The sequence below is a fragment of the Ambystoma mexicanum genome, chromosome 5p (assembly GCF_040938575.1).
Source record: "Ambystoma mexicanum isolate Mex_15411 chromosome 5p, UKY_AmexF1_1, whole genome shotgun sequence".
Lineage (NCBI taxonomy): Eukaryota > Metazoa > Chordata > Amphibia > Caudata > Ambystomatidae > Ambystoma > Ambystoma mexicanum.
In genome coordinates, this window is record NC_090930.1 from 72,061,970 (window position 1) to 72,087,532 (window position 25,563).

At 44.8% G+C, this 25,563-nt stretch overlaps 1 protein-coding gene across 1 annotated transcript in view; it reads right to left on the reverse strand.

The window, feature by feature from the left end:
• LOC138481621 (diacylglycerol O-acyltransferase 2-like) overlaps positions 1–25,563 on the reverse strand; it is a 262,094-nt gene that overhangs the window by 13,625 nt on the left and 222,906 nt on the right. Inside the window, exon 7 of the mRNA XM_069613810.1 lies at positions 23,806–24,008. Coding sequence (XP_069469911.1) covers positions 23,806–24,008 — 203 coding nt within the window. The remainder of the gene's footprint in view (positions 1–23,805; positions 24,009–25,563) is intronic.

The following is a 25,563-nucleotide window of genomic DNA, read 5'->3' on the forward strand; positions in this document are numbered from 1 at the left end:
CTCCCAGCCACACAGATAATGGAGCTACAAGCGACTGCACCAATGGCAGAAAAAGAAATATGGGTAAAAAGAGGATGTACAATGTCACCAACTGACGCACTATGGCGCCAGGGTAACACTGGAAAGATGGTAATGCCATTGGCACTATTGAACACCGCCCTGAGCCAACTCCACCACCCAGCCCACACAGGCAAGGAAGTTATTGCAGCATGAATTAGGGAAGATTGGTTCTGTCCCGAGTTAAATTCCCATGTGACAAATTTTATCAGCAATTGTCTCACATGTCAACAGTTCACGGCCGGTCACACACTGAAGGTGATAAAAGGTACTATACCCCGGCTAGAGGGACCCTTCCTGCACATCCATATTGACTATGTTGATATGATCAACGTATGTCAAGGAAATAGGTATATGATTGTAGTAGTATGCCCATTCTCCAGGTGGATTGAGGCAGGACCCTGCTCACACCCGAATGCATTTAGAACAGCTAAATTCCTCGTGAGGGAGGTTTTCCCCAGGTGGGGAGTGTGCGAGGTACTGCGGTCGGATAATGGCCCACATTTCGCAAATGAAATGTTCCAGCACATCACATCCTTACTGAACATCAAGCATAAATTTGCATGTGCATATCACCCGCAGGCCAACGTTATATGCGAACGCCTGAATGGCCTACTGAAGGAGGCAATTGCAAAGATACAGCAAACAACAAAGAAGAGTTGGTTGTATTGCCTTCCGCTAGCTCTATTTGAGCTGAGGAATAGACCAGGCTCCGACCACCACCTCACTCCTCACGAGGTGGTGACCGGACGTCAAATGCGCCTTCCTCTAACGCCAACATCAAGAGCATTCACAGATTATGAAATCACTGCAACTGTTCTTGGTGATGAAATGTACCAATATGTGTCTTCTTTGATTACTAGTGTAGTGTTTGTGTCTCAACAGCTCGAGCGCACGCGGGGCGGGTCTAAGAGTGATCAACAAGAAGACGCGGATTAAGAATTGGAAAAGGGAAAACTGTGCAAAATTGCTAAAGGTGACCACGTGCTACTCCGCAATTTCAACAGAAAGTGGAACAGCCCACGCTTCACTGGCCCCCACCTGGTAGAGGAGGTATCTACGAGAGCAGTAAAGTTACAGGACAAACGTGCTTGGAATCACCTACACGACGTAAAGATCTGCAAACTCCAGACCCGCCCTAGCGTCACCGACAGGGCCATTAGAAGAAATGCAACAGCGTCACCCACAGAGGAAGAGACTTCTACCACAGCTGATGACCTAAGTGTCTCCATACCCTACTACCCCCCAGAATCCCCAGAGACAACTACTGAAATAGAAAAGGGTAATTCCCATACCGCCCACCCCATGGTCACACGATCAAAGAGTAAAGAGACTTCCGCCAGTTGAGCCTCAAACCCTCTGCCCATCGACCCCCTACCTACTGCAGTAATCACCCAACTGAAGGACATTGTCTTGCACATATACACATGTAAATACTTGAATGTACTCTTTTTTCTTTCTCGCACATGCAGGTACCGTGTATTATTGTACTGCTAAGAAAACAGATAACTAACAAAGTTCATTGCCCAGGAGTAGATGCTGCCCTCAGACGATAACTACCCTGAAGAGCTATCACACTAATTTGTCTATCACATAAAAAGGCCAAAGTACGTGAAAAGAAGGAGGGTACGTGTCTACTACACAGCATTTCTCTTGGCCATAGAACAATCAATGCCCCATCTTCACCAACACTTGCCTGCCCTAAGAGATAGATCGCTTAGATTGGCATGGGAACAGCTCTTCGCCAGGGCACTGAACGACTACTTGATAGGGAGAGCTTGAAAACAACAACTAACACTAATAACAAGCATATTGAGAATTTTCAGGCGGGCAACTTTACCGTCGCAAGACTAAGCTGCCGGACTGCAGCAAGGTAAGAGCACAATGCCGGTGAGACTAGCCTCTGTGATAAAGATGATAGGGATTTTGATGATCACCCGGTTTTTGGCTGCCTCTGTATGGCAGAAAAGTTATGCTATCGATATTTTGGCTGTACCCAAACCTAATATACCCCCACCCACGGCTGCAACAGGTGTTACGTCAGGTGGTACTAGCAAAATTCCACACAAGGGAAATAGAGTTAAACGCAGCACATACTCAGATAATAAAGGTATTGACAACTACATACAAGATTCAGCTCACGTCTCGAACAACATGTGGTACCAACACATGACCCAAATAGGTAAGCAGACAACAGAAGACAGCTGCTACGTTTGCTCATTAATCCCATACGCCATGAGCGCTTCTCGAACTTTCGTTGCCACGGAAATAGATGAAAAGACAGCACGATGTATAGTATACTTGGCACTGTTCCAAACGAAAGGGAGATTTCAAGGGACGGTGGTGCACCTGGTATGGAAAACGCGAGACACATATCCATACGAAAACAACTTCCTCAAGACTTATTTGAGTTACCACAAGACCAGTTTGCATGCTGAAGCATTTAGATACATGACAAGTGGCCCTGAAAAAGGAGAAACAAAGAAAGTAACACTACAATACCTACCATTTGATTGGTACGCGACTGAAGCTCCTGGTAAACAAGGATGTTGGGAAAGACCACTGACAACAATAACAGCGAAGGTGTACCTGGACAACAAATGGGACACAGAAGTGGTTGGCAGCAACATGGTAACGAGGGAAAATATTACAACTATTGCTGAACACAATGACAGATGTTGGATGACTTGGGTCAAATACGTACCCATGCTGACGTGGATAGAGAAGGATGAAGACCCAATAACAATATTGCCGCTGTCTGCACCTAAGGTATGCTACCAACATAGAGGAGAAGTGGACGTGGGATACAACACCAACTGTGCAAGCGTGATGGAGCTACCTGAGGGGGGAGCAGGAACAGCAGTATTAATGGACCATTACTGGGCCTGCGGAGACAAGGCATACCACACACTGCCCCCTCTGTGGAATGGCGTTTGCACAATGGTACACGTTAATGTACCATCACTAGTGGTGCCCCAGAAACATGTGAACGTGGCGAACTTCCCTAAAATGGATGAAGGAAACAAGAGGAAGAAGAGATCTGTACAACCTCAGAAGGGGCCAGAGAACCAAACCAACAGCAACAACACTGTCCTAAATAGAAAGAAAAGACAAGGAGAACCTCTGACAGGAAATTACCTATGGGGAAGGTCGGAAACAGCACTCACTTCAATCCCACCAGAACACAGACTATTCAGCAGAGCAGCAATGTTCTTCTCCTCAATAATACATCCGGGACTACAAGCTTACGCAAACGCAAAATGGCTCCAGATAACTCGATGGGAACTAATGATGACAATCAATCCTACAGTAAATGGATTCAACGCAATAAAAGAGGAACTGTGAGCAGTGACGATGGTAGCACTACAGAACAGATATGTACTGGACCTCCTCACAGCAATGGAAGGAGGAGTTTGCGCAAAGATAGGACAATCATGCTGCACATTCATTCCTGCTAACGATGCTGACAATGGTACACTGACAGAGGCAGTATCACAACTGGCCCAGATGCACTCCCAAATGATGAATGAAAGTAAAGGAGTGAAGAAGGATGACAGCTGGTTTTCACTGTTATGGTCATGGATGCCATCTTGGCTGTCGGACGGACTGAAGATTATAGTTGGATGCATAATACTGGCTGGAGCTTTACTGATCATAATTAGATTTTGGAAGGCCCGGAAGGCACGCACCACTGTTGAAATGATCGAAATGGTTGGTATGCACCCCTTGATGCCGGCAGATGATGGCCAGCACACAGGCACAATAATAAAAGAGAGAGAAAAACTATGCAAACAGATCATCACCAACCACCTGGACCCACCATCTGTGAAGCTCGAAAACCCAAGGAACCCAAGGAGCTACATAGGGAAATGGGTATACTGCACACCTGGAGGAACTTGTGTATATATGTATTGGTCATTTGAAGACCATGTCAACCACTATCGACATTTGGGAGGAGTAACTAAAATATGGAGAGTGAGAGGAGATAAGGAAAAGGATATGTTTGTGGTCGACAAGTCGACCAGAGGGGGGACTGAAGTGGGAGAATGGAACAAAAGGCTCCCACCAATCCCCTCACACCCCTGGCCTAGAGGACCGCGGCCCAGACACCCGCCACAAGAGGAGTTTGCCCATCTACCAGATGACCAGATACCCTGGTACAGGAACATACGGATGTGCCCACCAGCCTGCCCTGCCCATGCTGACGCCTGCGGCATGGAAGAACTCGACTGAACCATTCAACAGTAAATGAACACATCGTTAGAGATGCCATGACGACCTAGCCAACGGTCAGCACACCCGTGCAAACATGCACACTGGACACTCCTACACCAATCCACACGAAGAACATATTCAATGCTATGACGTAGGTGGCAGACACACCAACTGACACGCATCTTTATTATTTTTCACATAGGTTCTTCAAAATGCAGAAACGCAAGACGCACAATGAACTCATCTAAAATGCTTGCTCACGCTTCTCCTAAACCCATGCATTGCAATGAGAAATATAACGAAGACATGATACTGGGGATAAAGCAATATGATTCCATAACCTAAAGCGCCGTGCATCAAACGTTTCCACTTATGCACCAGGCCCAAGAAGGCCGCAAGCAAGAGCTTCCATGAACATTGAATGAGCAAGAGTACAGTTGCTGACCCTGCAGAATGAGCCCGACGAGAGCAGACAGTCAAGGGCACAATGTTGCAAACTTGCATGCCGCAAGCCGACGCCAAGGTCACACCTGCAAATTAAGCCAGGCACACAGTGGAAAATGCAATATTAAATGTGCAGAATTCTGCCTCAACCACGGTCTCACCTCACGTGACCAAGCCGTACCTGACAGGGTGCCAGGCCCAGGAGGAGGGAGGCGCCTGGATCCCACGTTTCAAGACACAGGCAGATACAATTAAGCGACTCAATGGACATCTGAGGCGGTGGGAGTAGTCTGCCTTCCAGCATATGAATAAATCCTCACATTGTCTGCACATACCCATAGTGATACATTGTTGCAAATGACAGGTGCACCGCGAGCTGGGAGCAGCGATGGTCCCAGACTGGGGGCCTCGCGAGTGGACCAATCAGAACATGGGGCTCTTATCACTGACACCATTAACATTAGCCAATCCTGAGGGGTCTTCATGTAACAATTTTCATGGATCAAATTGAAGGGACAACCCAAGTATACCACCTGACTGACCCTCAACCACTAATAACACTCTCTATACGTATGCTATACTAATCCTACCACTCGAGGAACCAATCCAGAGTGGCGATAGGTTTTTTGCTAACTTTCCCCGGTGATGCAAATAGCACGTCATACTAAGGTAAAAAGGGCCTGCGAGCCCCACGATTGGAGAGAGAGTGTCAGGACGGACGCATACGATCCTTGACCCATCCCTGCCGTTTTGTTTAATAAACAGCAGAACCACCTTACGTCTTGCGTGTGTCTCATACTCATTTTTTGGGCTATACGGGAGGAGTTGGGGCCTCCCTGCCCGGAGGTCCGCGGACGGCCCAGCCGACCCCGGGAGAATTTCCCCCCGACAAGTGGGAAAGCAGAGCAGCCATCCCAGTGCCCCTAACCTAAAGACCACCTTGAGCCAGCCGATGGATCAAGCAGCAAAAGGGCTGCAAGACCACCAGAGTCTACTGACCCCCAAAGATCATCTAGACAAAAGAACTGCTTCTGTGACTCTGAAAAGTCTGAAGCCGCCCAATGTTGGTCATCCAGAAAGTTCATGGAATCTATTAAGGCCTGCAGCTTCAACGGTCGCTGCCTTCACCGCTAGTTTGGCTCCAACCAGGAGTGGGGAAACGGGATTCAGATTTGATTTGATTTGATTTATTATTTATACCGCGCACAGGGTACCCGAAGGCTTATAGGCGCCACAAAAAACAGAACAATGTTACATGATACATACAGCTAGACATCTTGGCATGAGATCCAAACAGCATGACGAGATTACCTGGATCAGAAGGATCAAGCCCACGCTTCTGGAGAAGAGGAGTTACAATAGCCTGTTTAACCTTGAAAGGCACTGTCCCAGTCATAACATTTCTATTGATAACATAAGCTGATCCCTGAGCAAAAAAGGGCAGATGTTCATTCATAGTCCCAGGGCCCATCTAATAACATTCTGTTTCGACATGACAATGAACTCCCAGAAAGCAGCACCTAATATCAGGGGCGTTTCTTCTTCCAGCTGGGTGACTACCTCCAGAACTGAGAGACTATGCAGCTGAAGGCCGACAGCATCCTGACTGTCTTGGAAAAGAAAGAGTCAGCGTCATTACAAAGATCAGTAGGAGCAGGAACATGTTTCGTGCATAATTTCGGAACAGAAAGGTCAGAATTCAAAGTTAAGGAGAGGTGAGGAGGTCCCCTGGCAGAGAACGGCGCCAAAGGAAGAAGTGTGGAAATGAACAGTGCAACAATCCAATCGCAAGATACAAACTTGGAAGGGCAAGCCAATTACGTGAGGGGGTAGTGAGCAACAACCGCCACTCTGAGGAGCTCGGTCAGATCAGAACTAAGGGAAAATATGGCAGACATCTTGAAGAGGCAGTACGCTGACTCAGCTCACAATCTAAGATGATTAGACGATGCACAAAATGAAGCTTCATAGTTAGGAGAAATTCCAAAAGCTGTTTGTGTCAGGCGGTTTCTTGAGGGATCAATTAATTTCCTCTCATTTTAAAAGCACTTAAGCAACTCACCACAACGTGGCATACTACTTCATCAATAAGTATTTGGAGATGCATTAAGGACACTTTGCATTCCCTCCACAGAGTGACATACTCCTTCATTATTAAGCACATCGGAGATGCATTAAGGCTGCTCTACTTTCCCTCCACAGAGTGACATACTAATTCATCATTAAGCACCTGGAGATGCATTAAGGCTGCTCTGCATTCCCTCCACAGTGTGACATACTACTTCATCAATAAGTATTTAGAGATGCATTAAGGACACTTTGCATTCCCTCCACAGAGTGACATACTCCTTCATTATTAAGCACCCGGAGATGCATTAAGGACACGCTGCATTCCCTCTACGGTGTGACATACTACTTCATCAATAAGTATTTGGAGATGCATTAAGGACAGTTTGCATTCCCTCCAGAGAGTGACATACTCCTTCATTATTAAGCACCCGGAGATGCATTAAGGATGCTCCGCATTCCCTCCACAGTGTGACATACTAATTCACTATTAAGCAACTGGAGATGCATTAAGGATGCTCCACATTCCCTCCACAGTGTGACATACTAATTCACTATTAAGCACCTGGAGATGCATTGAGGATGCTCTACTTTCCCTCCACAGAGTGACATACTAATTCACAATTAAGCACCTGGAGATGCATTAAGGCTGCTCTACTTTCCCTCCACAGAGTGACATACTAATTCACAATTAAGCACCTGGAGATGCATTAAGGCTGCTCTATTTTCCCTCCACAGAGTGACATACTAATTCATTATTAAGCACCCGGAGATGCATTAAGGCTGCTCTGCATTCCCTCCACAGTGTGACATACTACTTCATCAATAAGTATTTGGAGATGCATTAAGGACACTTTGCATTCCCTCCACAGAGTGACATACTCCTTCATTATTAAGCACCCGGAGATGCATTAAGGACACGCTGCATTCCCTCTATGGTGTGACATACTACTTCATCAATAAGTATTTGGAGATGCATTAAGGACACTTTGCATTCCCTCCACAGAGTGACATACTCCTTCATTATTAAGCACCCGGCGATGCATTAAGGACACGCTGCATTCCCTCCACAATGTGACATACTAATTCACAATTAAGCACCTGGAGATGCATTGAGGATGCTCTGCATTCCCTCCACAGAGTGACATACTAATTCATCATTAAGCACCTGGAGATGCATTAAGGCTGCTCTGCATGCCCTCCACAGTGTGACATTCTAATTCACAATTAAGCACCTGGAGATGCATTGAGGATGCTCTGCATTCCCTCCACAGAGTGACATACTAATTCATCATTAAGCACCTGGAGATGCATTAAGGCTGCTCTGCATTCCCTCCAGTGTGACATACTAATTCATCATTAAGCACCTGGAGATGCATGAAGGCTGCTCTGCATTCCCTCCACAGTGTGACATACTAATTCACAATTAAGCATCTGGAGATGCATTGAGGATGCTCTGCATTCCCTCCACAGTGTGACATACTAATTCATCATTAAGCACCTGGAGATGCATTAAGGCTGCTCTGCATTCCCTCCACAGTGTGACATACTAATTCATCATTAAGCACCTGGAGATGCATTAAGGCTGCTCTGCATTCCCTCCACAGTGTGACATACTAATTCACAATTAAGCACCTGGAGATGCATTAAGGCTGCTCTGCATTCCCTCCACAGTGTGACATACTAATTCACAATTAAGCACCTGGAGATGCATTAAGGCTGCTCTGCATTCCCTCCACAGTGTGACATACTAATTCACAATTAAGCACCTGGAGATGCATTAAGGCTGCTCTGCATTCCCTCCACAGTGTGACATACTAATTCACAATTAAGCACCTGGAGATGCATTAAGGCTGCTCTACTTTCCCTCCACAGAGTGACATACTAATTCACTATTAAGCACCTGGAGATGCATTGAGGATGCTCTACTTTCCCTCCACAGAGTGACATACTAATTCACAATTAAGCACCTGGAGATGCATTAAGGCTGCTCTACTTTCCCTCCAAAGAGTGACATACTAATTCACAATTAAGCACCTGGAGATGCATTAAGGCTGCTCTACATTCCCTCCACAGAGTGACATACTAATTCATTATTAAGCACCCGGAGATGCATTAAGGCTGCTCTGCATTCCCTCCACAGTGTGACATACTACTTCATCAATAAGTATTTGGAGATGCATTAAGGACACTTTGCATTCCCTCCACAGAGTGACATACTCCTTCATTATTAAGCACCCGGAGATGCATTAAGGACACGCTGCATTCCCTCTACGCTGTGACATCCTACTTCATCAATAAGTATTTGGAGATGCATTAAGGACACTTTGCATTCCCTCCACAGAGTGACATACTCCTTCATTATTAAGCACCCGGAGATGCATTAAGGACACGCTGCATTCCCTCCACAGTGTGACATACTAATTCACAATTAAGCACCTGGAGATGCATTGAGGATGCTCTGCATTCCCTCCACAGAGTGACATACTAATTCATCATTAAGCACCTGGAGATGCATTAAGGCTGCTCTGCATGCCCTCCACAGTGTGACATACTAATTCACAATTAAGCACCTGGAGATGCATTGAGGATGCTCTGCCTTCCCTCCACAGAGTGACATACTAATTCATCATTAAGCACCTGGAGATGCATTAAGGCTGCTCTGCATTCCCTCCAGTGTGACATACTAATTCATCATTAAGCACCTGGAGATGCATTAAGGCTGCTCTGCATTCCCTCCACAGTGTGACATACTAATTCACAATTAAGCACCTGGAGATGCATTGAGGATGCTCTGCATTCCCTCCACAGTGTGACATACTAATTCATCATTAAGCACCTGGGGATGCATTAAGGCTGCTCTGCATTCCCTCCACAGTGTGACATACTAATTCATCATTAAGCACCTGGAGATGCATTAAGGCTGCTCTGCCTTCCCTCCACAGTGTGACATACTAATTCACAATTAAGCACCTGGAGATGCATTAAGGCTGCTGTGCATTCCCTCCACAGTGTGACATACTAATTCACAATTAAGCACCTGGAGATGCATTAAGGCTGCTCTGCATTCCCTCCACAGTGTGACATACTAATTCACAATTAAGCACCTGGAGATGCATTAAGGCGGCTCTGCATTCCCTCCACAGTGTCACATACTAATTCACAATTAAGCACCTGGAGATGCATTAAGGCTGCTCTACTTTCCCTCCACAGAGTGACAAACTCCTTCATTATTAAGCACCCGGAGATGCATTAAGAACACGCTGCATTCCCTCTACGGTGTGACATACTACTTCATCAATAAGTATTTGGAGATGCATTAAGGACACTTTGCATTCCCTCCACAGAGTGACATACTCCTCCATTATTAAGCACCCGGAGATGCATTAAGGACACGCTGCATTCCTTCCACAGTGTGACATACTAATTCATCATTAAGCACCTGGAGATGCATTAAGGCTGCTCTGCATTCCCTCAAGTGTGACATACTAATTCACAATTAAGCACCTGGAGATGCATTAAGACTGCTCTGCATTCCCTCCACAGAGTGACATATTAATTCATCATTAAGCACCTGGAGATGCATTAAGGCTGCTCTGCATTCCCTCCACAGAGTGACATACTCCTTCATTATTAAGCACCCAGAGATGCATTAAGGACACGCTGCATTCCCTCCACAGTGTGACATACTAATTCACAATTAAGCACCTGGAGATGCATTGAGGATGCTCTGCATTCCCTCCACAGAGTGACATACTAATTCATCATTAAGCACCTGGAGATGCATTAAGGCTGCTCTGCATGCCCTCCACAGTGTGACATACTAATTGACAATTAAGCACCTGGAGATGCATTGAGGATGCTCTGCATTCCCTCCACAGAGTGACATACTAATTCATCATTAAGCACCTGAAGATGCATTAAGGCTGCTCTGCATTCCCTCCAGTGTGACATACTAATTCATCATTAAGCACCTGGAGATGCATTAAGGCTGCTCTGCATTCCCTCCACAGTGTGACATACTAATTCACAATTAAGCACCTGGAGATGCATTGAGGATGCTCTGCATTCCCTCCACAGTGTGATATAATAATTCATCATTAAGCACCTGGAGATGCATTAAGGCTGCTCTGCATTCCCTCCACAGTGTGGCATACTAATTCACAATTAAGCACCTGGAGATGCATTAAGGCTGCTCTGCATTCCCTCCACAGTGTGACATACTAATTCACAATTAAGCACCTGGAGATGCATTAAGGCTGCTCTGCATTCCCTCCACAGTGTGACATACTAATTCACAATTAAGCACCCGGAGATGCATTAAGGCAGCTCTGCATTCCCTCCACAGTGTCACATACTAATTCACAATTAAGCACCTGGAGATGCATTAAGGCTGCTCTACTTTCCCTCCACAGAGTGACAAACTCCTTCATTATTAAGCACCCGGAGATGCATTAAGGACACGCTGCATTCCCTCTACGGTGTGACATACTACTTCATCAATAAGTATTTGGAGATGCATTAAGGACACTTTGCATTCCCTCCACAGAGTGACATACTCCTCCATTATTAAGCACCCGGAGATGCATTAAGGACACGCTGCATTCCTTCCACAGTGTGACATACTAATTCATCATTAAGCACCTGGAGATGCACTAAGGCTGCTCTGCATTCCCTCAAGTGTGACATACTAATTCACAATTAAGCACCTGGAGATGCATTAAGGCTGCTCTGCATTCCCGCCACATAGTGACATACTAATTCATCATTAAGCACCTGGAGATGCATTAAGGCTGCTCTGCATGCCCTCCACAGTGTGACATACTAATTCACATTTAAGCACCTGGAGATGCATTGAGGATGCTCTGCATTCCCTCCACAGAGTGACATACTAATTCATCATTAAGCACCTGGAGATGCATTAAGGCTGCTCTGCATTCCCTCCAGTATGACATACTAATTCATCATTAAGCACCTGGAGATGCATTAAGGCTGCTCTGCATTTCTTCCACAGTGTGACATACTAATTCATAATTAAGCACCTGGAGATGCATTGAGGATGCTCTGCATTCCCTCCACAGAGTGACATACTAATTCATTATTAAGCACCTGGAGATGCATTAAGGCTGCTCTGCATTCCCTCCACAGTGTGACATACTAATTCATAATTAAGCACCTGGAGATGCATTAAGGCTGCTCTGCATTCCCTCCACAGTGTGACATACTAATTCACAACTAAGCACCTGGAGATGCATTAAGGCTGCTCTGCATTCCCTCCACAGTGTGACATAGTAATTCACAATTAAGCACCTGGAGATGCATTAAGGCTGCTCTGCATTCCCTCCACAGTGTGACATAGTAATTCACAATTAAGCACCTGGAGATGCATTGAGGATGCTCTGCATTCCCTCCACAGTGTGACATACTAATTCACAATTAAGCACCTGGAGATGCATTAAGGCTGCTCTGCATTCCCTCCACAGTGTGACATACTAATTCACAATTAAGCACCTGGAGATGCATTGAGGATGCTCTGCATTCCCTCCACAGAGTGACATACTAATTCATCATTAAGCACCTGGAGATGCATTGAGGATGCTCTGCATTCCCTCCACAGAGTGACATACTAATTCATCATTAAGCACCTGGAGATGCATTGAGGCTGCTCTGCATTCCCTCTATGGTGTGACACACTAATTCATCATTAAGCACCTGGAGATGCATTGAGGCTGCTCTGCATTCCCTCTATGGTGTGACACACTAATTCATCATTAAGCACCTGGAGATGCATTGAGGCTGCTCTGCATTCCCTCTATGGTGTGACAAACTAATTCATCATTAAGCACCTGGAGATGCATTGAGGATGCTCTGCATTCCCTCCACAGAGTGACATACTAATTCATCATTAAGCACCTGGAGATGCATTGAGGCTGCTCTGCATTCCCTCTATGGTGTGACACACTAATTCATCATTAAGCACCTGGAGATGCATTGAGGCTGCTCTGCATTCCCTCTATGGTGTGACACACTAATTCATCATTAAGCACCTGGAGATGCATTGAGGATGCTCTGCATTCCCTCTATGGTGTGACAAACTAATTCATCATTAAGCACCTGGAGATGCATTGAGGCTGCTCTGCATTCCCTCTATGGTGTGACAAACTAATTCATCATTAAGCACCTGGAGATGCATTAAGGACACTTTGCATTCCCTCCACAGAGTGACATACTAATTCATAATTAAGCACCAGGAGATGCATTAAGGATGCTCCGCATTCCCTCCACAATGTGACATACTAATTCATCATTACCACCTGGAGATGCATTAAGGATGCTCTGTATTGAATTGATATTTTATTTATATTGTGCTCATACACAAGTGTTTCAGAGTGCGACAAGGGAGGGGAACAGGGGAATAACAAAACAACAATCTTACTAGGCCCAGTGACATTGAGAACATGCAAGTGCATGGGAGAGAGGGAGGGGAAAAGTGCATGGAAGGGGGGAGAAGTGGAAAGTGCGGAGCAAAGGAGAATCAGATCAATAATTATAAATAAATAAATAACAAAGGCAACAAGCAGTGGTAGTACAGCCAGCAAGTGGCAAGTGCTGGGTTTAAGGCAATATACAGGGCAGTCTGATAATTGCAGGAAGAAAAAAGGAGGGACTTTAGGGGTACAGTTACAGACCCCAGTGCAAGGGTTGGCCCGGAGGCAGTGCAGGAAGGAGGCAGGGTGAGAAAGTAACTGGGCCCGGAGGACAGAGAGTGGCCAGGTCCACAGTACAGAGAGATAACAGATCAGAAAGGGAGAGGGGGGCAAAGGCAGAAGCAAAGAGGAAGGCCTTGAGGTGTTTCCAGAGATGGTTCACCTCAAGTTTCGGAGTGGCAGGGAGGCTGTTCCAGAGGGAGGCCCCAGCCGAAGACAGAGATCTACCCCCAGCTCGATTCTTTGAAAAACGAATGACCCTGAGGGAGTTAGAGGTAAAAGAGCGAAAAGCTCGAGAGGGGAGGTATTTGCGGAGGGATAGCTGAAAGTATTTTAGACCCAGACCCCAGAAAGCCTTGTGGACAATGCAGAGGGTTTTGAATTTAATCCTTGCATCCACTGGAAGCCAATTAAGAGATTTCAGAGCTGGAGAGATACGATCCCAGGGCTTGAGGCCAAGGACAACTCTTGCAGTCCTGTTCTGGATTAGTTGCAGAGGGCGGAGAGTAGAGGCAAGTAGATTTAGAAAGAGGCTGTTACAATAGTCCAACCTAGAGAGAACCAGAGCTTGGGAGACAGTGAGCTTCTGGGGGAAGGAGAAACGAGAGGAAAGGTAGAATACCTCTGAGGAGGTGCAGTAGGAAGTTAGACTTTTTTGAAACATCTGAGATGTGGGCGGAGAAGGAAAGTGTGGAGTCGAAGATGACCCTGAGGTTCTTAGCCTCACAGGTGGGGGTAGGAGGGCAGCCAAGGGAGGCTGGCCAGAGAGTGAGGGGAAAGGATGGTGAATTTGTGCCGATGAGGAGGATCACCGTCTTGCTGGCATTCAGACAAAGATCGTTGGCGGCACACCAATCTTGAATGTCAGTTAGGCAATTAGAGGTGAGAGAAAGAGGAGGTGGATGAGGGCAGCCTGAAAATGAGTTGAGTGGCGTCAGCATGGATCTGGAAATTTGAACAGAAAATGGCAATGCTAGGGTTGCCAGGTATTGGTTGAAAAGCCAGGGTGAGAGGTTAGTGTTAAGTTGGTAGTACTCCACGCAGCCATGAAAGCTTGAATGCTTTTATTAAGATAATGTCTATATACAAAGACCCGCAGCAACGCCAGCACAGCACTACCTGGGAGAGCTAACCAACAACTGACCCAATAGAACTTTAATGGAAAGTAAAGAAGTCCATCATAAACAGAGTGCTGCATCATATTTAGAACTGATGACCCACTAACGTTCCAGCCATCTGCCGCATTGAACATGCACCCATACAAAGCTCCTTAACAGTGGCGTGCAACCCACATTATAACATTAGACCCCTGTGGATCTGGGAGGGTCGATCAGAGGGGAAAGAGGTCAGCCAGGCAGAACCTGATCGGTGATACCCAGGTTGTCACGGAGTCGGTTGAGCAGGATGGTATGGTTGACTGTGTCGAAGGCAGGGTGCGACATACTCATTCATTATTAAGCACCTGGAGATGCATTAAGCACCTGGAGATGCATTAAGAACACTTTGCATTCCCTCCACAGAGTGACATACTAATTCATTATTAAGCAGCTGGAGATGCATTAACGACACTTTGCATTATCTCCACAGAGTGACATACTAATTCATTATTAAGCACCCGGAGATGCATTAAGGACACGCTGCATTCCCTCCACAGTGTGACATACTATTTCATGATTAAGCACCTGGAGATGCATTAAGCACCTGGAGATGCATTAAGAACACTTTGCATTCCCTCCACAGAGTGACATACTAATTCATTATTAAGCAGCTGGAGATGCATTAACGACACTTTGCATTATCTCCACAGAGTGACATACTAATTCATTATTAAGCACCTGGAGATGCATTAAGGACAATGTGCATTCCCTCCACAATGTGACATACTATTTCATGATTAAGCACCTGGAGATGCATTAAGGACACTTTGCATTCCCTCCACAGAGTGACATTCTAATTCATTATTAAGCACCTGGAGATGCATTAAGGACACTGTGCATTCCCTCCACAATGTGACATACTATTTCATGATTAAGCACCTGGAGATGCATTAAGGACACTGTGCATTCCCTCCACAGAGTGACATACTAATTCATTATTAAGCACCTGGAGATGCATTAAGGACACTGTGCATTCCCTCCACAGAGTGACAAACTAATTCATCATTAAGCACCTGGAGATGCATTAAGAACACTTTGCATTCCCTCCACAGAGTGACATACTAATTCATTATTAAGCAGCTGGAGATGCATTAACAACACATTGCATTATCTCCACAGAGTGACATACTAATTCATTATTAAGCACCTGGAGATGCATTAAGGACAATGTGCATTCCCTCCACAATGTGACATACTATTTCATGATTAAGCACCTGGAGATGCATTAAGGACACTTTGCATTCCCTCCACAGAGTGACATACTAATTCATTATTAAGCACCTGGAGATGCATTAAGGACAATGTGCATTCCCTCCACAATGTGACATACTATTTCATGATTAAGCACCTGGAGATGCATTAAGGACACTTTGCATTCCCTCCACAGAGTGACATTCTAATTCATTATTAAGCACCTGGAGATGCATTAAGGACACTGTGCATTCCCTCCACAATGTGACATACTATTTCATGATTAAGCACCTGGAGATGCATTAAGGACACTGTGCATTCCCTCCACAGAGTGACATACTAATTCATTATTAAGCACCTGGAGATGCATTAAGGACACTGTGCATTCCCTCCACAGAGTGACAAACTAATTCATCATTAAGCACCTGGAGATGCATTAAGAACACTTTGCATTCCCTCCACAGAGTGACATACTAATTCATTATTAAGCAGCTGGAGATGCATTAACAACACTTTGCATTATCTCCACAGAGTGACATACTAATTCATTATTAAGCACCTGGAGATGCATTAAGGACAATGTGCATTCCCTCCACAATGTGACATACTATTTCATGATTAAGCACCTGGAGATGCATTAAGGACATTTTGCATTCCCTCCACAGAGTGACATACTAATTCATTATTAAGCACCTGGAGATGCATTAAGGACACTGTGCATTCCCTCCACAATGTGACATACTATTTCATGATTAAGCACCTGGAGATGCATTAAGGACACTGTGCATTCCCTCCACAGAGTGACATACTAATTCATTATTAAGCACCTGGAGATGCATTAAGGACACTGTGCATTCCCTCCACAGAGTGACATACTATTTCATTATTAAGCACCTGGAGATGCATTAAGGGAACTCTGCATTCCCTCCACAGGGCCTGATTCACAGAGCATTTTCCTATGGGATTGCGTCATTATAAAACGCTTCTGTGAATCAGGCCCACAGTGTGACATACTATTTCAGCATCAAGCACCTGGAGATGCAGTAATGCTGGTCTGCATTATCGCCAGAGAATGATAAACTAATTTATCATTAAGCTTCTAGAGATGCATTGATTCTGGTCTATATTGGCTAAAATAGGTGCCCCTAAAAAGCAGGACAATTGTTTTCTGTCTCAAGGAAAAATAGAGTGAAAAAACCCTGTAAAATGCAATAAATCCTCAGACGTATCAAAGTCACAATGGCAACTCGTATTTATTGTCTTACATTCCATTCATCCATTACAGCACTCATGGCATCTATGATAAAGTGAGCATGATACATCTTCTTATATGGCTAGATGGGCATTTTAGTACAGCCAGCCTAACCATTTCTTACTGTGGCATGGTAATAGTTATTGGGTTTATATTGGCATGACTGGCATTTTAATGCTGCTAGTCTAGCTATTTCTAACTTTGGCATAGCATTTTCTTCTGAGTGTCTATGGAGAGTAAACGTGATAAGTGTTATTATGTGGCTAGACTTGCATTTTGGCACAGTCAGTCTGGACATGTTTTCTTACAGTAGCATTGCTGGCATTATGCACAAAGCAAGCATGAGTCAGCTTGAACATGTTTTTATACTGGCATATATTTTGGGCAAAGCATCAAGAAAATGCCCTGGGAAACGCTTCTGTGCATTGGTGAATTGCATCCATTGGATTTTTGACATGAGTTACCCTACAAAAGCAATTGCAAACTCTCTGGCTTCTTACCCAATTTCTCACAGAACATGGGCATCAACAATGTTCTTGAGGGGAGGAGGGGTGGCTGAATCTCTTTTGATTGTTTCAGGCTCCCTGGCTATGTTCTGTCCCTCTGGCATATTTGTGAGAAAGGTTTACGCCCCCTTTGATTAAAAAATGTGGCAGTCGTAACGGGGTGAGTGACTGGTGGGTGAAATGGTATTGAGAGTGTGCGTGTGAGGCTGGGTTATTTTTTACATGCTTTACGAATATTGTTGGGCAAAGCCAGCTTGATCAATACTATTACATGGAGGAGGATGTGGGGTGGCGGTTTTATGGTGTGATGGGAAAGGCAGACTGGACTTTTTCTTTCGGTAGCATGGTATTTTTACTGTCATATGAAGGGCTGTACCGAATAGTAGGTTTAAGTTGTCGGCTGAATACCGAATAGTTGGACAAGTATTCGGCCGGAGCCGAATGTGGAGCCAAACAGTTGCCTTTTTAATAAATACAGTTATGTAAACAAGAAAACCACTTTGTAAACAAACAAAAAAACACATGAAAACATGTATATGCATTCTTAATTGCATTTCTTTTCCTTGCTGTCTATGGAAGATGCTTGTGTAAACCATGAAAGGAATACATTATTAGAAAATAACAGCACAGATTTTATTTTTGTGCATTTATAGGGGATAATATTTTTAGTATTTTTGTGCATTTATAAGGTTGGGCAGGGAACAAGTAACAAAGACAAGCCTACATGTATATTATGCATGTATGCAATCAATGTGAGGGGAGACTGGGGTGTCTCTACTTGTACTTTAAAATGTCACTTTTGGGGCTGCCCATCTTTAGCCTTCTGGCTCCAGCAAGACAGTAAAACACAAAAGGAGTGATTACAGCAATGTGCTCCCTTATGACTGCTGAAGTGCTTCCGAACACAAACCTTTGGGATGCTAAAGCCATGCGTTCTACCTTTGGTGCTAAGAGGAGATGAGCCATTTGAAAAAGGTATTTGTTTTATTAATGAATAGTATTTTTTGGATGAGTTATGGTTGTGGTGTTTTGGGGCATCATAAAAGACACTAGCTAAAAATATAAAGGGAACACTGAGTCCTCCATGGTTCCCATGTGATCCTACCGGGTAGGGACAGTGCTGATTTTCAGATGTTTAACTGGTGTGTGCATGTTCATTTTACTAATTTGCTTCACTTGTACATCCATTTGGTCCAATGTTTCTAAATTGTAAACTTGTATCTCCTCATCTTTATTGCACAAATATCCCCCTAATGTAGGGAGGGATATTTCTGCTGCCACATATTGGGGCAGTTTGGTTAGTAAATATTTTTTGTAACTCACTCAATCTATTGGATAGCCACATTCTTCAGTAACATCTTTCACTTTACCCAATTCAAAGGGATTCATTTTGGCAACACGAACAAGTTGGAGAGCAGGAGTCGGAACCTATGTTTCGATATTACAAGTGCAACTCTGCAGCGGGTACACATCCCACTGAGCTATTTTCCTCGCTTCATAACCCTGGCCTGCAGGCTGAATTAAGTTCTTTGCTGCAGGCACACTTCTTCCAGATATATTTATCACCAGGTTTGGAACTTCCTAGGATCTCTGCAGCAGTTATATTAATCCACTTAGTTATATTACTCGGTTTGGGAATTGGAACCTGTAACTTTCAGATTACTCGCAGAGGGCATCAGCAGATCAATAAGCCCCTAAAGAAAATAACATTTTCCAATAGTGAGTCTGTAAATTATTGTTCCAGCTCAATGGTTTTCAACTGCAAATTACAGAGGAGACCAGAGACATCTCATTGCACATTCAAAATATTGAGAGTGTTGCTGCTGCTTACACCTCCCCAACAAGCCACCAGATTAAAGTCTGTCTGCCCAGCACATGAAGGGCTGAGACTTTGGGTCTAATCCACAGAAGCTTTTTATAATGGCAAAACTCGTTGTAAAACGCTCTGTGAATAAGGGCCTTTGTTTGCACTTTCACGCTCGGCCTGTACTCAATCAAACAAGTGACAGCAAACTTTCAAAGGATAAACAAGACATGACTGAATGATTCCAGGCACTGCAGTCAAAGCAGTACATCATGTATTTTGTAGGGGAAATATTTGGCTTAGAGTGAAAATTAATGAAGCATTTTGCCGAAGCCGAATATCTAATTTCCCGCCAGAATTCGGCCAAATACTTATTCAAAGCCAAATTTCGATACACCCCTGGACATAAGAGCCAACGCCAACGTGATGTGTGTTCTTACATGGGGATGGGGGAGTCACTTGTGTAGTCAGCAAGTAAATGTTTTCTTACTTTGATGTTGCATATTTACTGACATTAAGGGCAAAGTCAACATGATGAGTGTTCTGTAGAGGAGCAGCTGCACGCTTGTGCAGGAATTCCCGCTCCCCTACCTCCTGTATGTTGGAAGCCTGAGATTGTGCCATGCTGTTGTGACCATACTGCGGCAAATATTCGAAGGAAGGTATCCACTGATAAAACCCTACCAGATGTATTCCCGAAGAGACGACAATCTGAGGGAGGAACTCCCTGAAGGAATACGAAAACGTGTGAAAGAGGAGCTGGTGACGTCACAAAAGACAAGCGTGGCACACTAAGAATACTGGCTAAAGAGAATGCATGGACCTTATAGAAACTGATGACGAAGTTAAGAGTCGAGTAAACTTTCATGTGCGAAAAGAAGATTGCATTTGTGTGACGCACTGCAGAAAATGCAAGCCGTTCAATAACTGTACAGATGCTGTAACGCAATCAGATTAAATGATCTTAGAAGCTGGCTTTACGTAGTGAATAGACTGCATGCGAAGCCGCCATTGTATAGAAGCTGGATAGCGGTGTCATGAATTTAGTAAGCCCGGACCCATGGAGAGGAAATGCTGAGAACTGTCTTGCAGCAAGAATTAGCTGAGATCATGGATACGAATGGGGATGCTGTTTGGCCTGGTGTCAAAGTGAAAGCAGCCATGGCCGGTTATCTATTCTTCAAGGCAGTCAACATTAGAAGCTGAATCATCCCTTGTTAAGGTGCAAAGAAAGAACACCAAGTGTGCCAAGTTTTATTCATTTAAGACATTTAAATGCTGCACAATTGACCAAATCATGGTCTCCTGTCACGTGAGCCAAGTATGGAGTTCTAGAACAACGATAGTGAGTGCCTGCACTCCCTTATATTCTCACAGACAAGAATAGTCTGCAAGGCCAAGTTCAAAGACAATCTTCGTGGCAGAAGGCATCAGTGATGAGAGATGATGGGCTAATTGGTGGGCAGGTAAAGTCAAGTCCTGGCAACTCTGTTTGAGCTCACGTGCTGCTAAGTGAACCAAATGTCCTAGACATGGCACGAGCATGCCAACCAATTATAGAGGGACATATTATGAAGGGCCTTATAGTTTGAGAGACAATGATATATTGTGTACTAACAGTGTCAAAGATTACATGTTTTAGAGGGAGGCATAAGTTGCCCACCTGACAGTAGACATCCAATCACTATCCCACCCCTTGTAGAAAGTATATTTAGATGTCCCCTTTGAGCCTATCACAACCCATCATAGGTTTTCTTGTTTGCCACGTAGTATGATGTCACTTATGACAAGTTTTTAGTTTATAAATGTGTTTTTATGTGAAATTTACAGAGAGCTCGAGCGAACGTGTGTTGATGTCAGTTGAAACACCCTGTTTTAGACAATTGATATTAAAACATTAAACTTTGCCATCTTTCTGAGTTGGTTCGATTATTTGGTTTCAGAGTTATTCTGTATTCCCATCCATTGCATGCGCGCTATCCAAAGGGCCCTAGGTTCTGTTCTAACATGGTGGGTCGTGGGTGGAGGCATGTGTGCAGCTAAACAAGGAAATGGTTCCTTACTGTAGCATTGCATGTTTCACTGGCATTGAGGGCAAATTCAACATGGCGGGTATTCTTACATAGTGGTGCGGGGGTTGAACATACATTTCTGCAGCAGTAGCAATAACATGCTTTCTTCCTGTAGGAGTAGATTTCTACTAGTATTATGGCCAAAGCTAACAAGAGAATGTCTGTATATGGGAGACTGGCATATACTAGCAGAGCCAGAGTTAACACGTTTTCTTATTATATTGTTACTGTGCGTAATATCTCTGGCCAAAAACAGACTTGGTTGGTACAGTTGGGTGTCAGGACTCAGGAGCCGGGCACAACCCCCTTGTTTCTACAGATGGTGAAAGGTTTAAGGTTTGATTAAAACACATACTTATATCTTTCACCTCGTGCAGTGTGTGGCGTGCCCCTGCCACCGTGTGATCATCATTCGCATTGTGCATTCAATGTGGTCCAGGCCAGCATGGAGTGTTGCGTGGCACATGCTTTCTTGCTGAGCTTGGTGGGGGTCCCCTCGGCATGGCTTGCAAGGCGCCCCTACGTTTTGTGCTATGCCGCTGGTGCGGGAGTTCTGACAGTCTTTATAAGGGACCAGAGAGCCAGGATGTGTGCCCCACAGATGCATTTGTTGTTTAGTATTTGAAGGTTCATTATGTGTATTGTTGCTTGTGCATACTGTAACAAATGCACAGGTTTAGCAGCACTGCCTGGTGCTTTTTGTTAAAAAAAAACAGGTCATTCGTTTTAATATGAGCTTGACACTTTGCAAGAAGGAAGGACATTTTGAAAGACAAAATGGGCGTATTCTCAGCAAAAGAAGCTATTAAAAAGGAAAATGTTCTAATTTAACTAACATTGTCAACTGGTTCTTTTTCAATTTTTACAATGTTTATTTCTAAAGATCACTTCCAGTTTATATTGCTGTCACAATAAGGGTTTTACACTTGTCTTAATAAGCAGAGCACATTATCAAAACCTTGTCACATATTTTTTCTGATGGAAAATTATAATTGAAGGGGAGCAGTTTGCTACACTCTTTATGTACTCTTTTGAAATACCCTGAGGGGCAAGGGCAACGACCACATTGTCACCGGTATGTGTTCCTGACTGGGGTCCTGACTGCTGATAAAAAGGGTTCTATGCTCGAAGCATGCAATGCACACTGTGCTTAGGGCTTATTTCATTTTGATGAAGTCACCCTCACATTAAAGTGTTTGTCCATGTAAAGCCTATCTACTCATTCCCACAGGCCGATGATTCGGATGTGTGGATAAAATGGCTGTGACATCTGTCACTCCTTTGGGGGAGGGTTGTGTCCAGCTTCGCGTGTCTGGAGATACCCTTTCCTTTCCTACATGAGGAGAGAGGATTGTGTCTCAGGATAAGGAGGTCTGTGCATATGGGTCTGGGTACAGGGACAAAAAAGGTATAGGTGACTTTTTCTAGAGTGCTGATCCAGTTTGTTGCTTTAGCGATGAAAGAAATCTATTCCTCTCCCTTCAAATACTTGTCCAACTATTCGGTATTCGGCTGATCATTAGGATATTCTATGGATGCACGTGTGTGGTTGCGCGCAGACACCAACACTGACCTCAGTTTACACCACCTAGACTGGCACTGGGACATCCCTATAGATCCATTGTTGATTGGCCACAAGTCTTGGCCCCAGGCAGGATTATATCAATCTGCAGTGAACTTTGAGATCCAGTAGAATGAGCCAGGGAATCCCCGGCCACTAGTCACACTTCTAACTCGCAGTAGCCCAGCTCTGAAGGAATGCATCAGGTGTTCCAGCTCTCTGGCCTCCTCACAACGCCTGGGCGGCTGCGGCCTGCACCCTGTCGCCTCCGTGCTCTAGTTTTCCCCAGTAAAAATCCTTCGGTATCCAGTGATATTAACGAATTGAAAATAACAAAAAACATTTTAACCAAACCATGAATACCGAAAAATACCGGATCTTTACGGGTGGCTTGGAGGGACCCCCCAAAATGTATTTTAAAAAACAGGCTCTTTTTGGATATTTAGGGATCGTTAAAAATGTTTTCGTGATTTCATTTTTCATTAAAATCACAGTGATCCAGAACCTTCCAGTACAGGTGCAGCACCAAGCTGAAGTGGGACCGGCCCCCGACCCCAATGCTGACCTCTGCTGCCCAAAGGTACCTGTGCAATAGCATCAACAATTAGCTCAGAATATATTTCAAATGTGACATGCATGACCTCTGACTAGCTCTGAGCGTGCGTGTGTGCGTGAGATGTATAGATGTATATATGGGGCATCTATATCAACAGCTTAGACCCCCTCGCCCCCACCGCCCACCCCTCCGTAGACCAGGTTTCAGATGACTTACTGACAGTCGTGATAGGCCTGGCATAGGGCAGGAACCCCTTGGAGTCCGCAGAGGTCAGACTCCTGCCGTAGAAGAAGCACGGGGCGACTCCAACCAGCTTCCGGATCCTCTCCTGGATAGCTCTCATCCACGACCCCTCCTCGAAGACCACCTGCCGGTACAGCTCGTTCTCGCCGAAGGAGAAGGCGGGCACTAGGTCCGCTCTGCAAGGGCAACAGCACCCAGACAAGCATCAGGTCGGTGTGAAAGGGGGGGGGACACTGAATAGTGTGACTGGTGGACAGGTGTGCAGCCAGGTGGGGTTAAAGGGATTTTGGATTGGATGTGTGAATGGATGGGCTCCCTATTGAACTGGTGGACAAAAAGACAGAGAAATACAATTAGAAAAAGTGGGGCAGGTAAACAAACAGATTAATAGACATATGGATATGTGACAGGCTGAGTTATTGGTGGTAAGACTGATGGGTTGGCAGGCAGGCAGATAGACATATGGATAAACAGGCAGAGAGAAAGCGTTGGGAATACAGATGGATAGTTAGTTTAACAGACAGATGAGTACGCAGGCAGACACAGACCTTCGGGCATACAGGTGGTCAAATAGTTCGACAGACAAAGGAGACAGCCAGACGAAGGCACGGGTAGTTCAAAACAAAAGATAGATGGTTGAAGTTATAGAGGGGTAGGATAGAAAACATGATAGGCAGATGAATGGATAGGCAGATGGACAGGCCAACAAACCACCAGGTAGTTGAAAGAGTCAATGGTTGTGTTGATGGACTGATGTCATGAGTAATTGAATGTGATATAGGACATTTGGAACGATAGAGTCAACTAGACAGACACTAATGGATGTGTATACAAACGCACTGACCCTGATACATCAGCATAGAGAGACAGAAGCAGAGAGAGGGAAGAGCAGGTAGAACATGGGTAGAAAGACACATGGAGTGAGAGAGGCAGATAACCAGAGAGACAGAGATGAAGAACACATGAGTATAGAAACATAGATAGAGTCAAAGACAGGTAGATGTGGGTAGGTGATCTTTGCAATACTGAACTGCAGGTTAGCTGTGGACTATTGTCTGTTCTCTCGTGACCCAAGAGCAGCATGTAGCACTGTAGAAATCCTCTATTATAAATATATACATGAGTATTTGAGCAAGCTTCTGTGACGACAGGAGGACTTTGCATCTCAATTGCATAGATAAGAGAGGGGAGAAGCTCTTGTGTGCTAGGAGACAGAGGTAGGAAGCACGCAACCCACCAAGTGCTCGCCAGTGGGTGGTATGCATATGGCCAAGGAACACGCCCCAATAAGATAGCACAGTGAAAGGCTCCTCCCGTCCCCAAGGAGGCAGCGTGTCAAGGGACACTCTCAAAAGAGATAGCACAGTCTGTCAAAGTACACTCTTCAAAGAGGTGGCACAGTCAAGAAATACTCCCTAAGTAGGCAGTGGAGAGAGATATTTAAGTCAAGGATTACTCTCCAAGGAGACAGTGTGTCATGGAACAAGCCTCAAGAAAACGTTTCAGTTTCGCCACACTTTGCATGCACAAAGCTCTATCAGGGAACACTCTACAAGGAGGAAGCACAGTCAAGGAACATCCCCAAGGTGAGAGCACAATCAAGGAACACCCCCCAAAAAGATAGTGCTGTCAAGGAACACCCCCAAGTACATAGCACAGTCAATGAACATCACCAAGGAGATAGCACAGTCAAAGAACACTCTCAAAGGGGAGAGCACAGTCAATGAACAT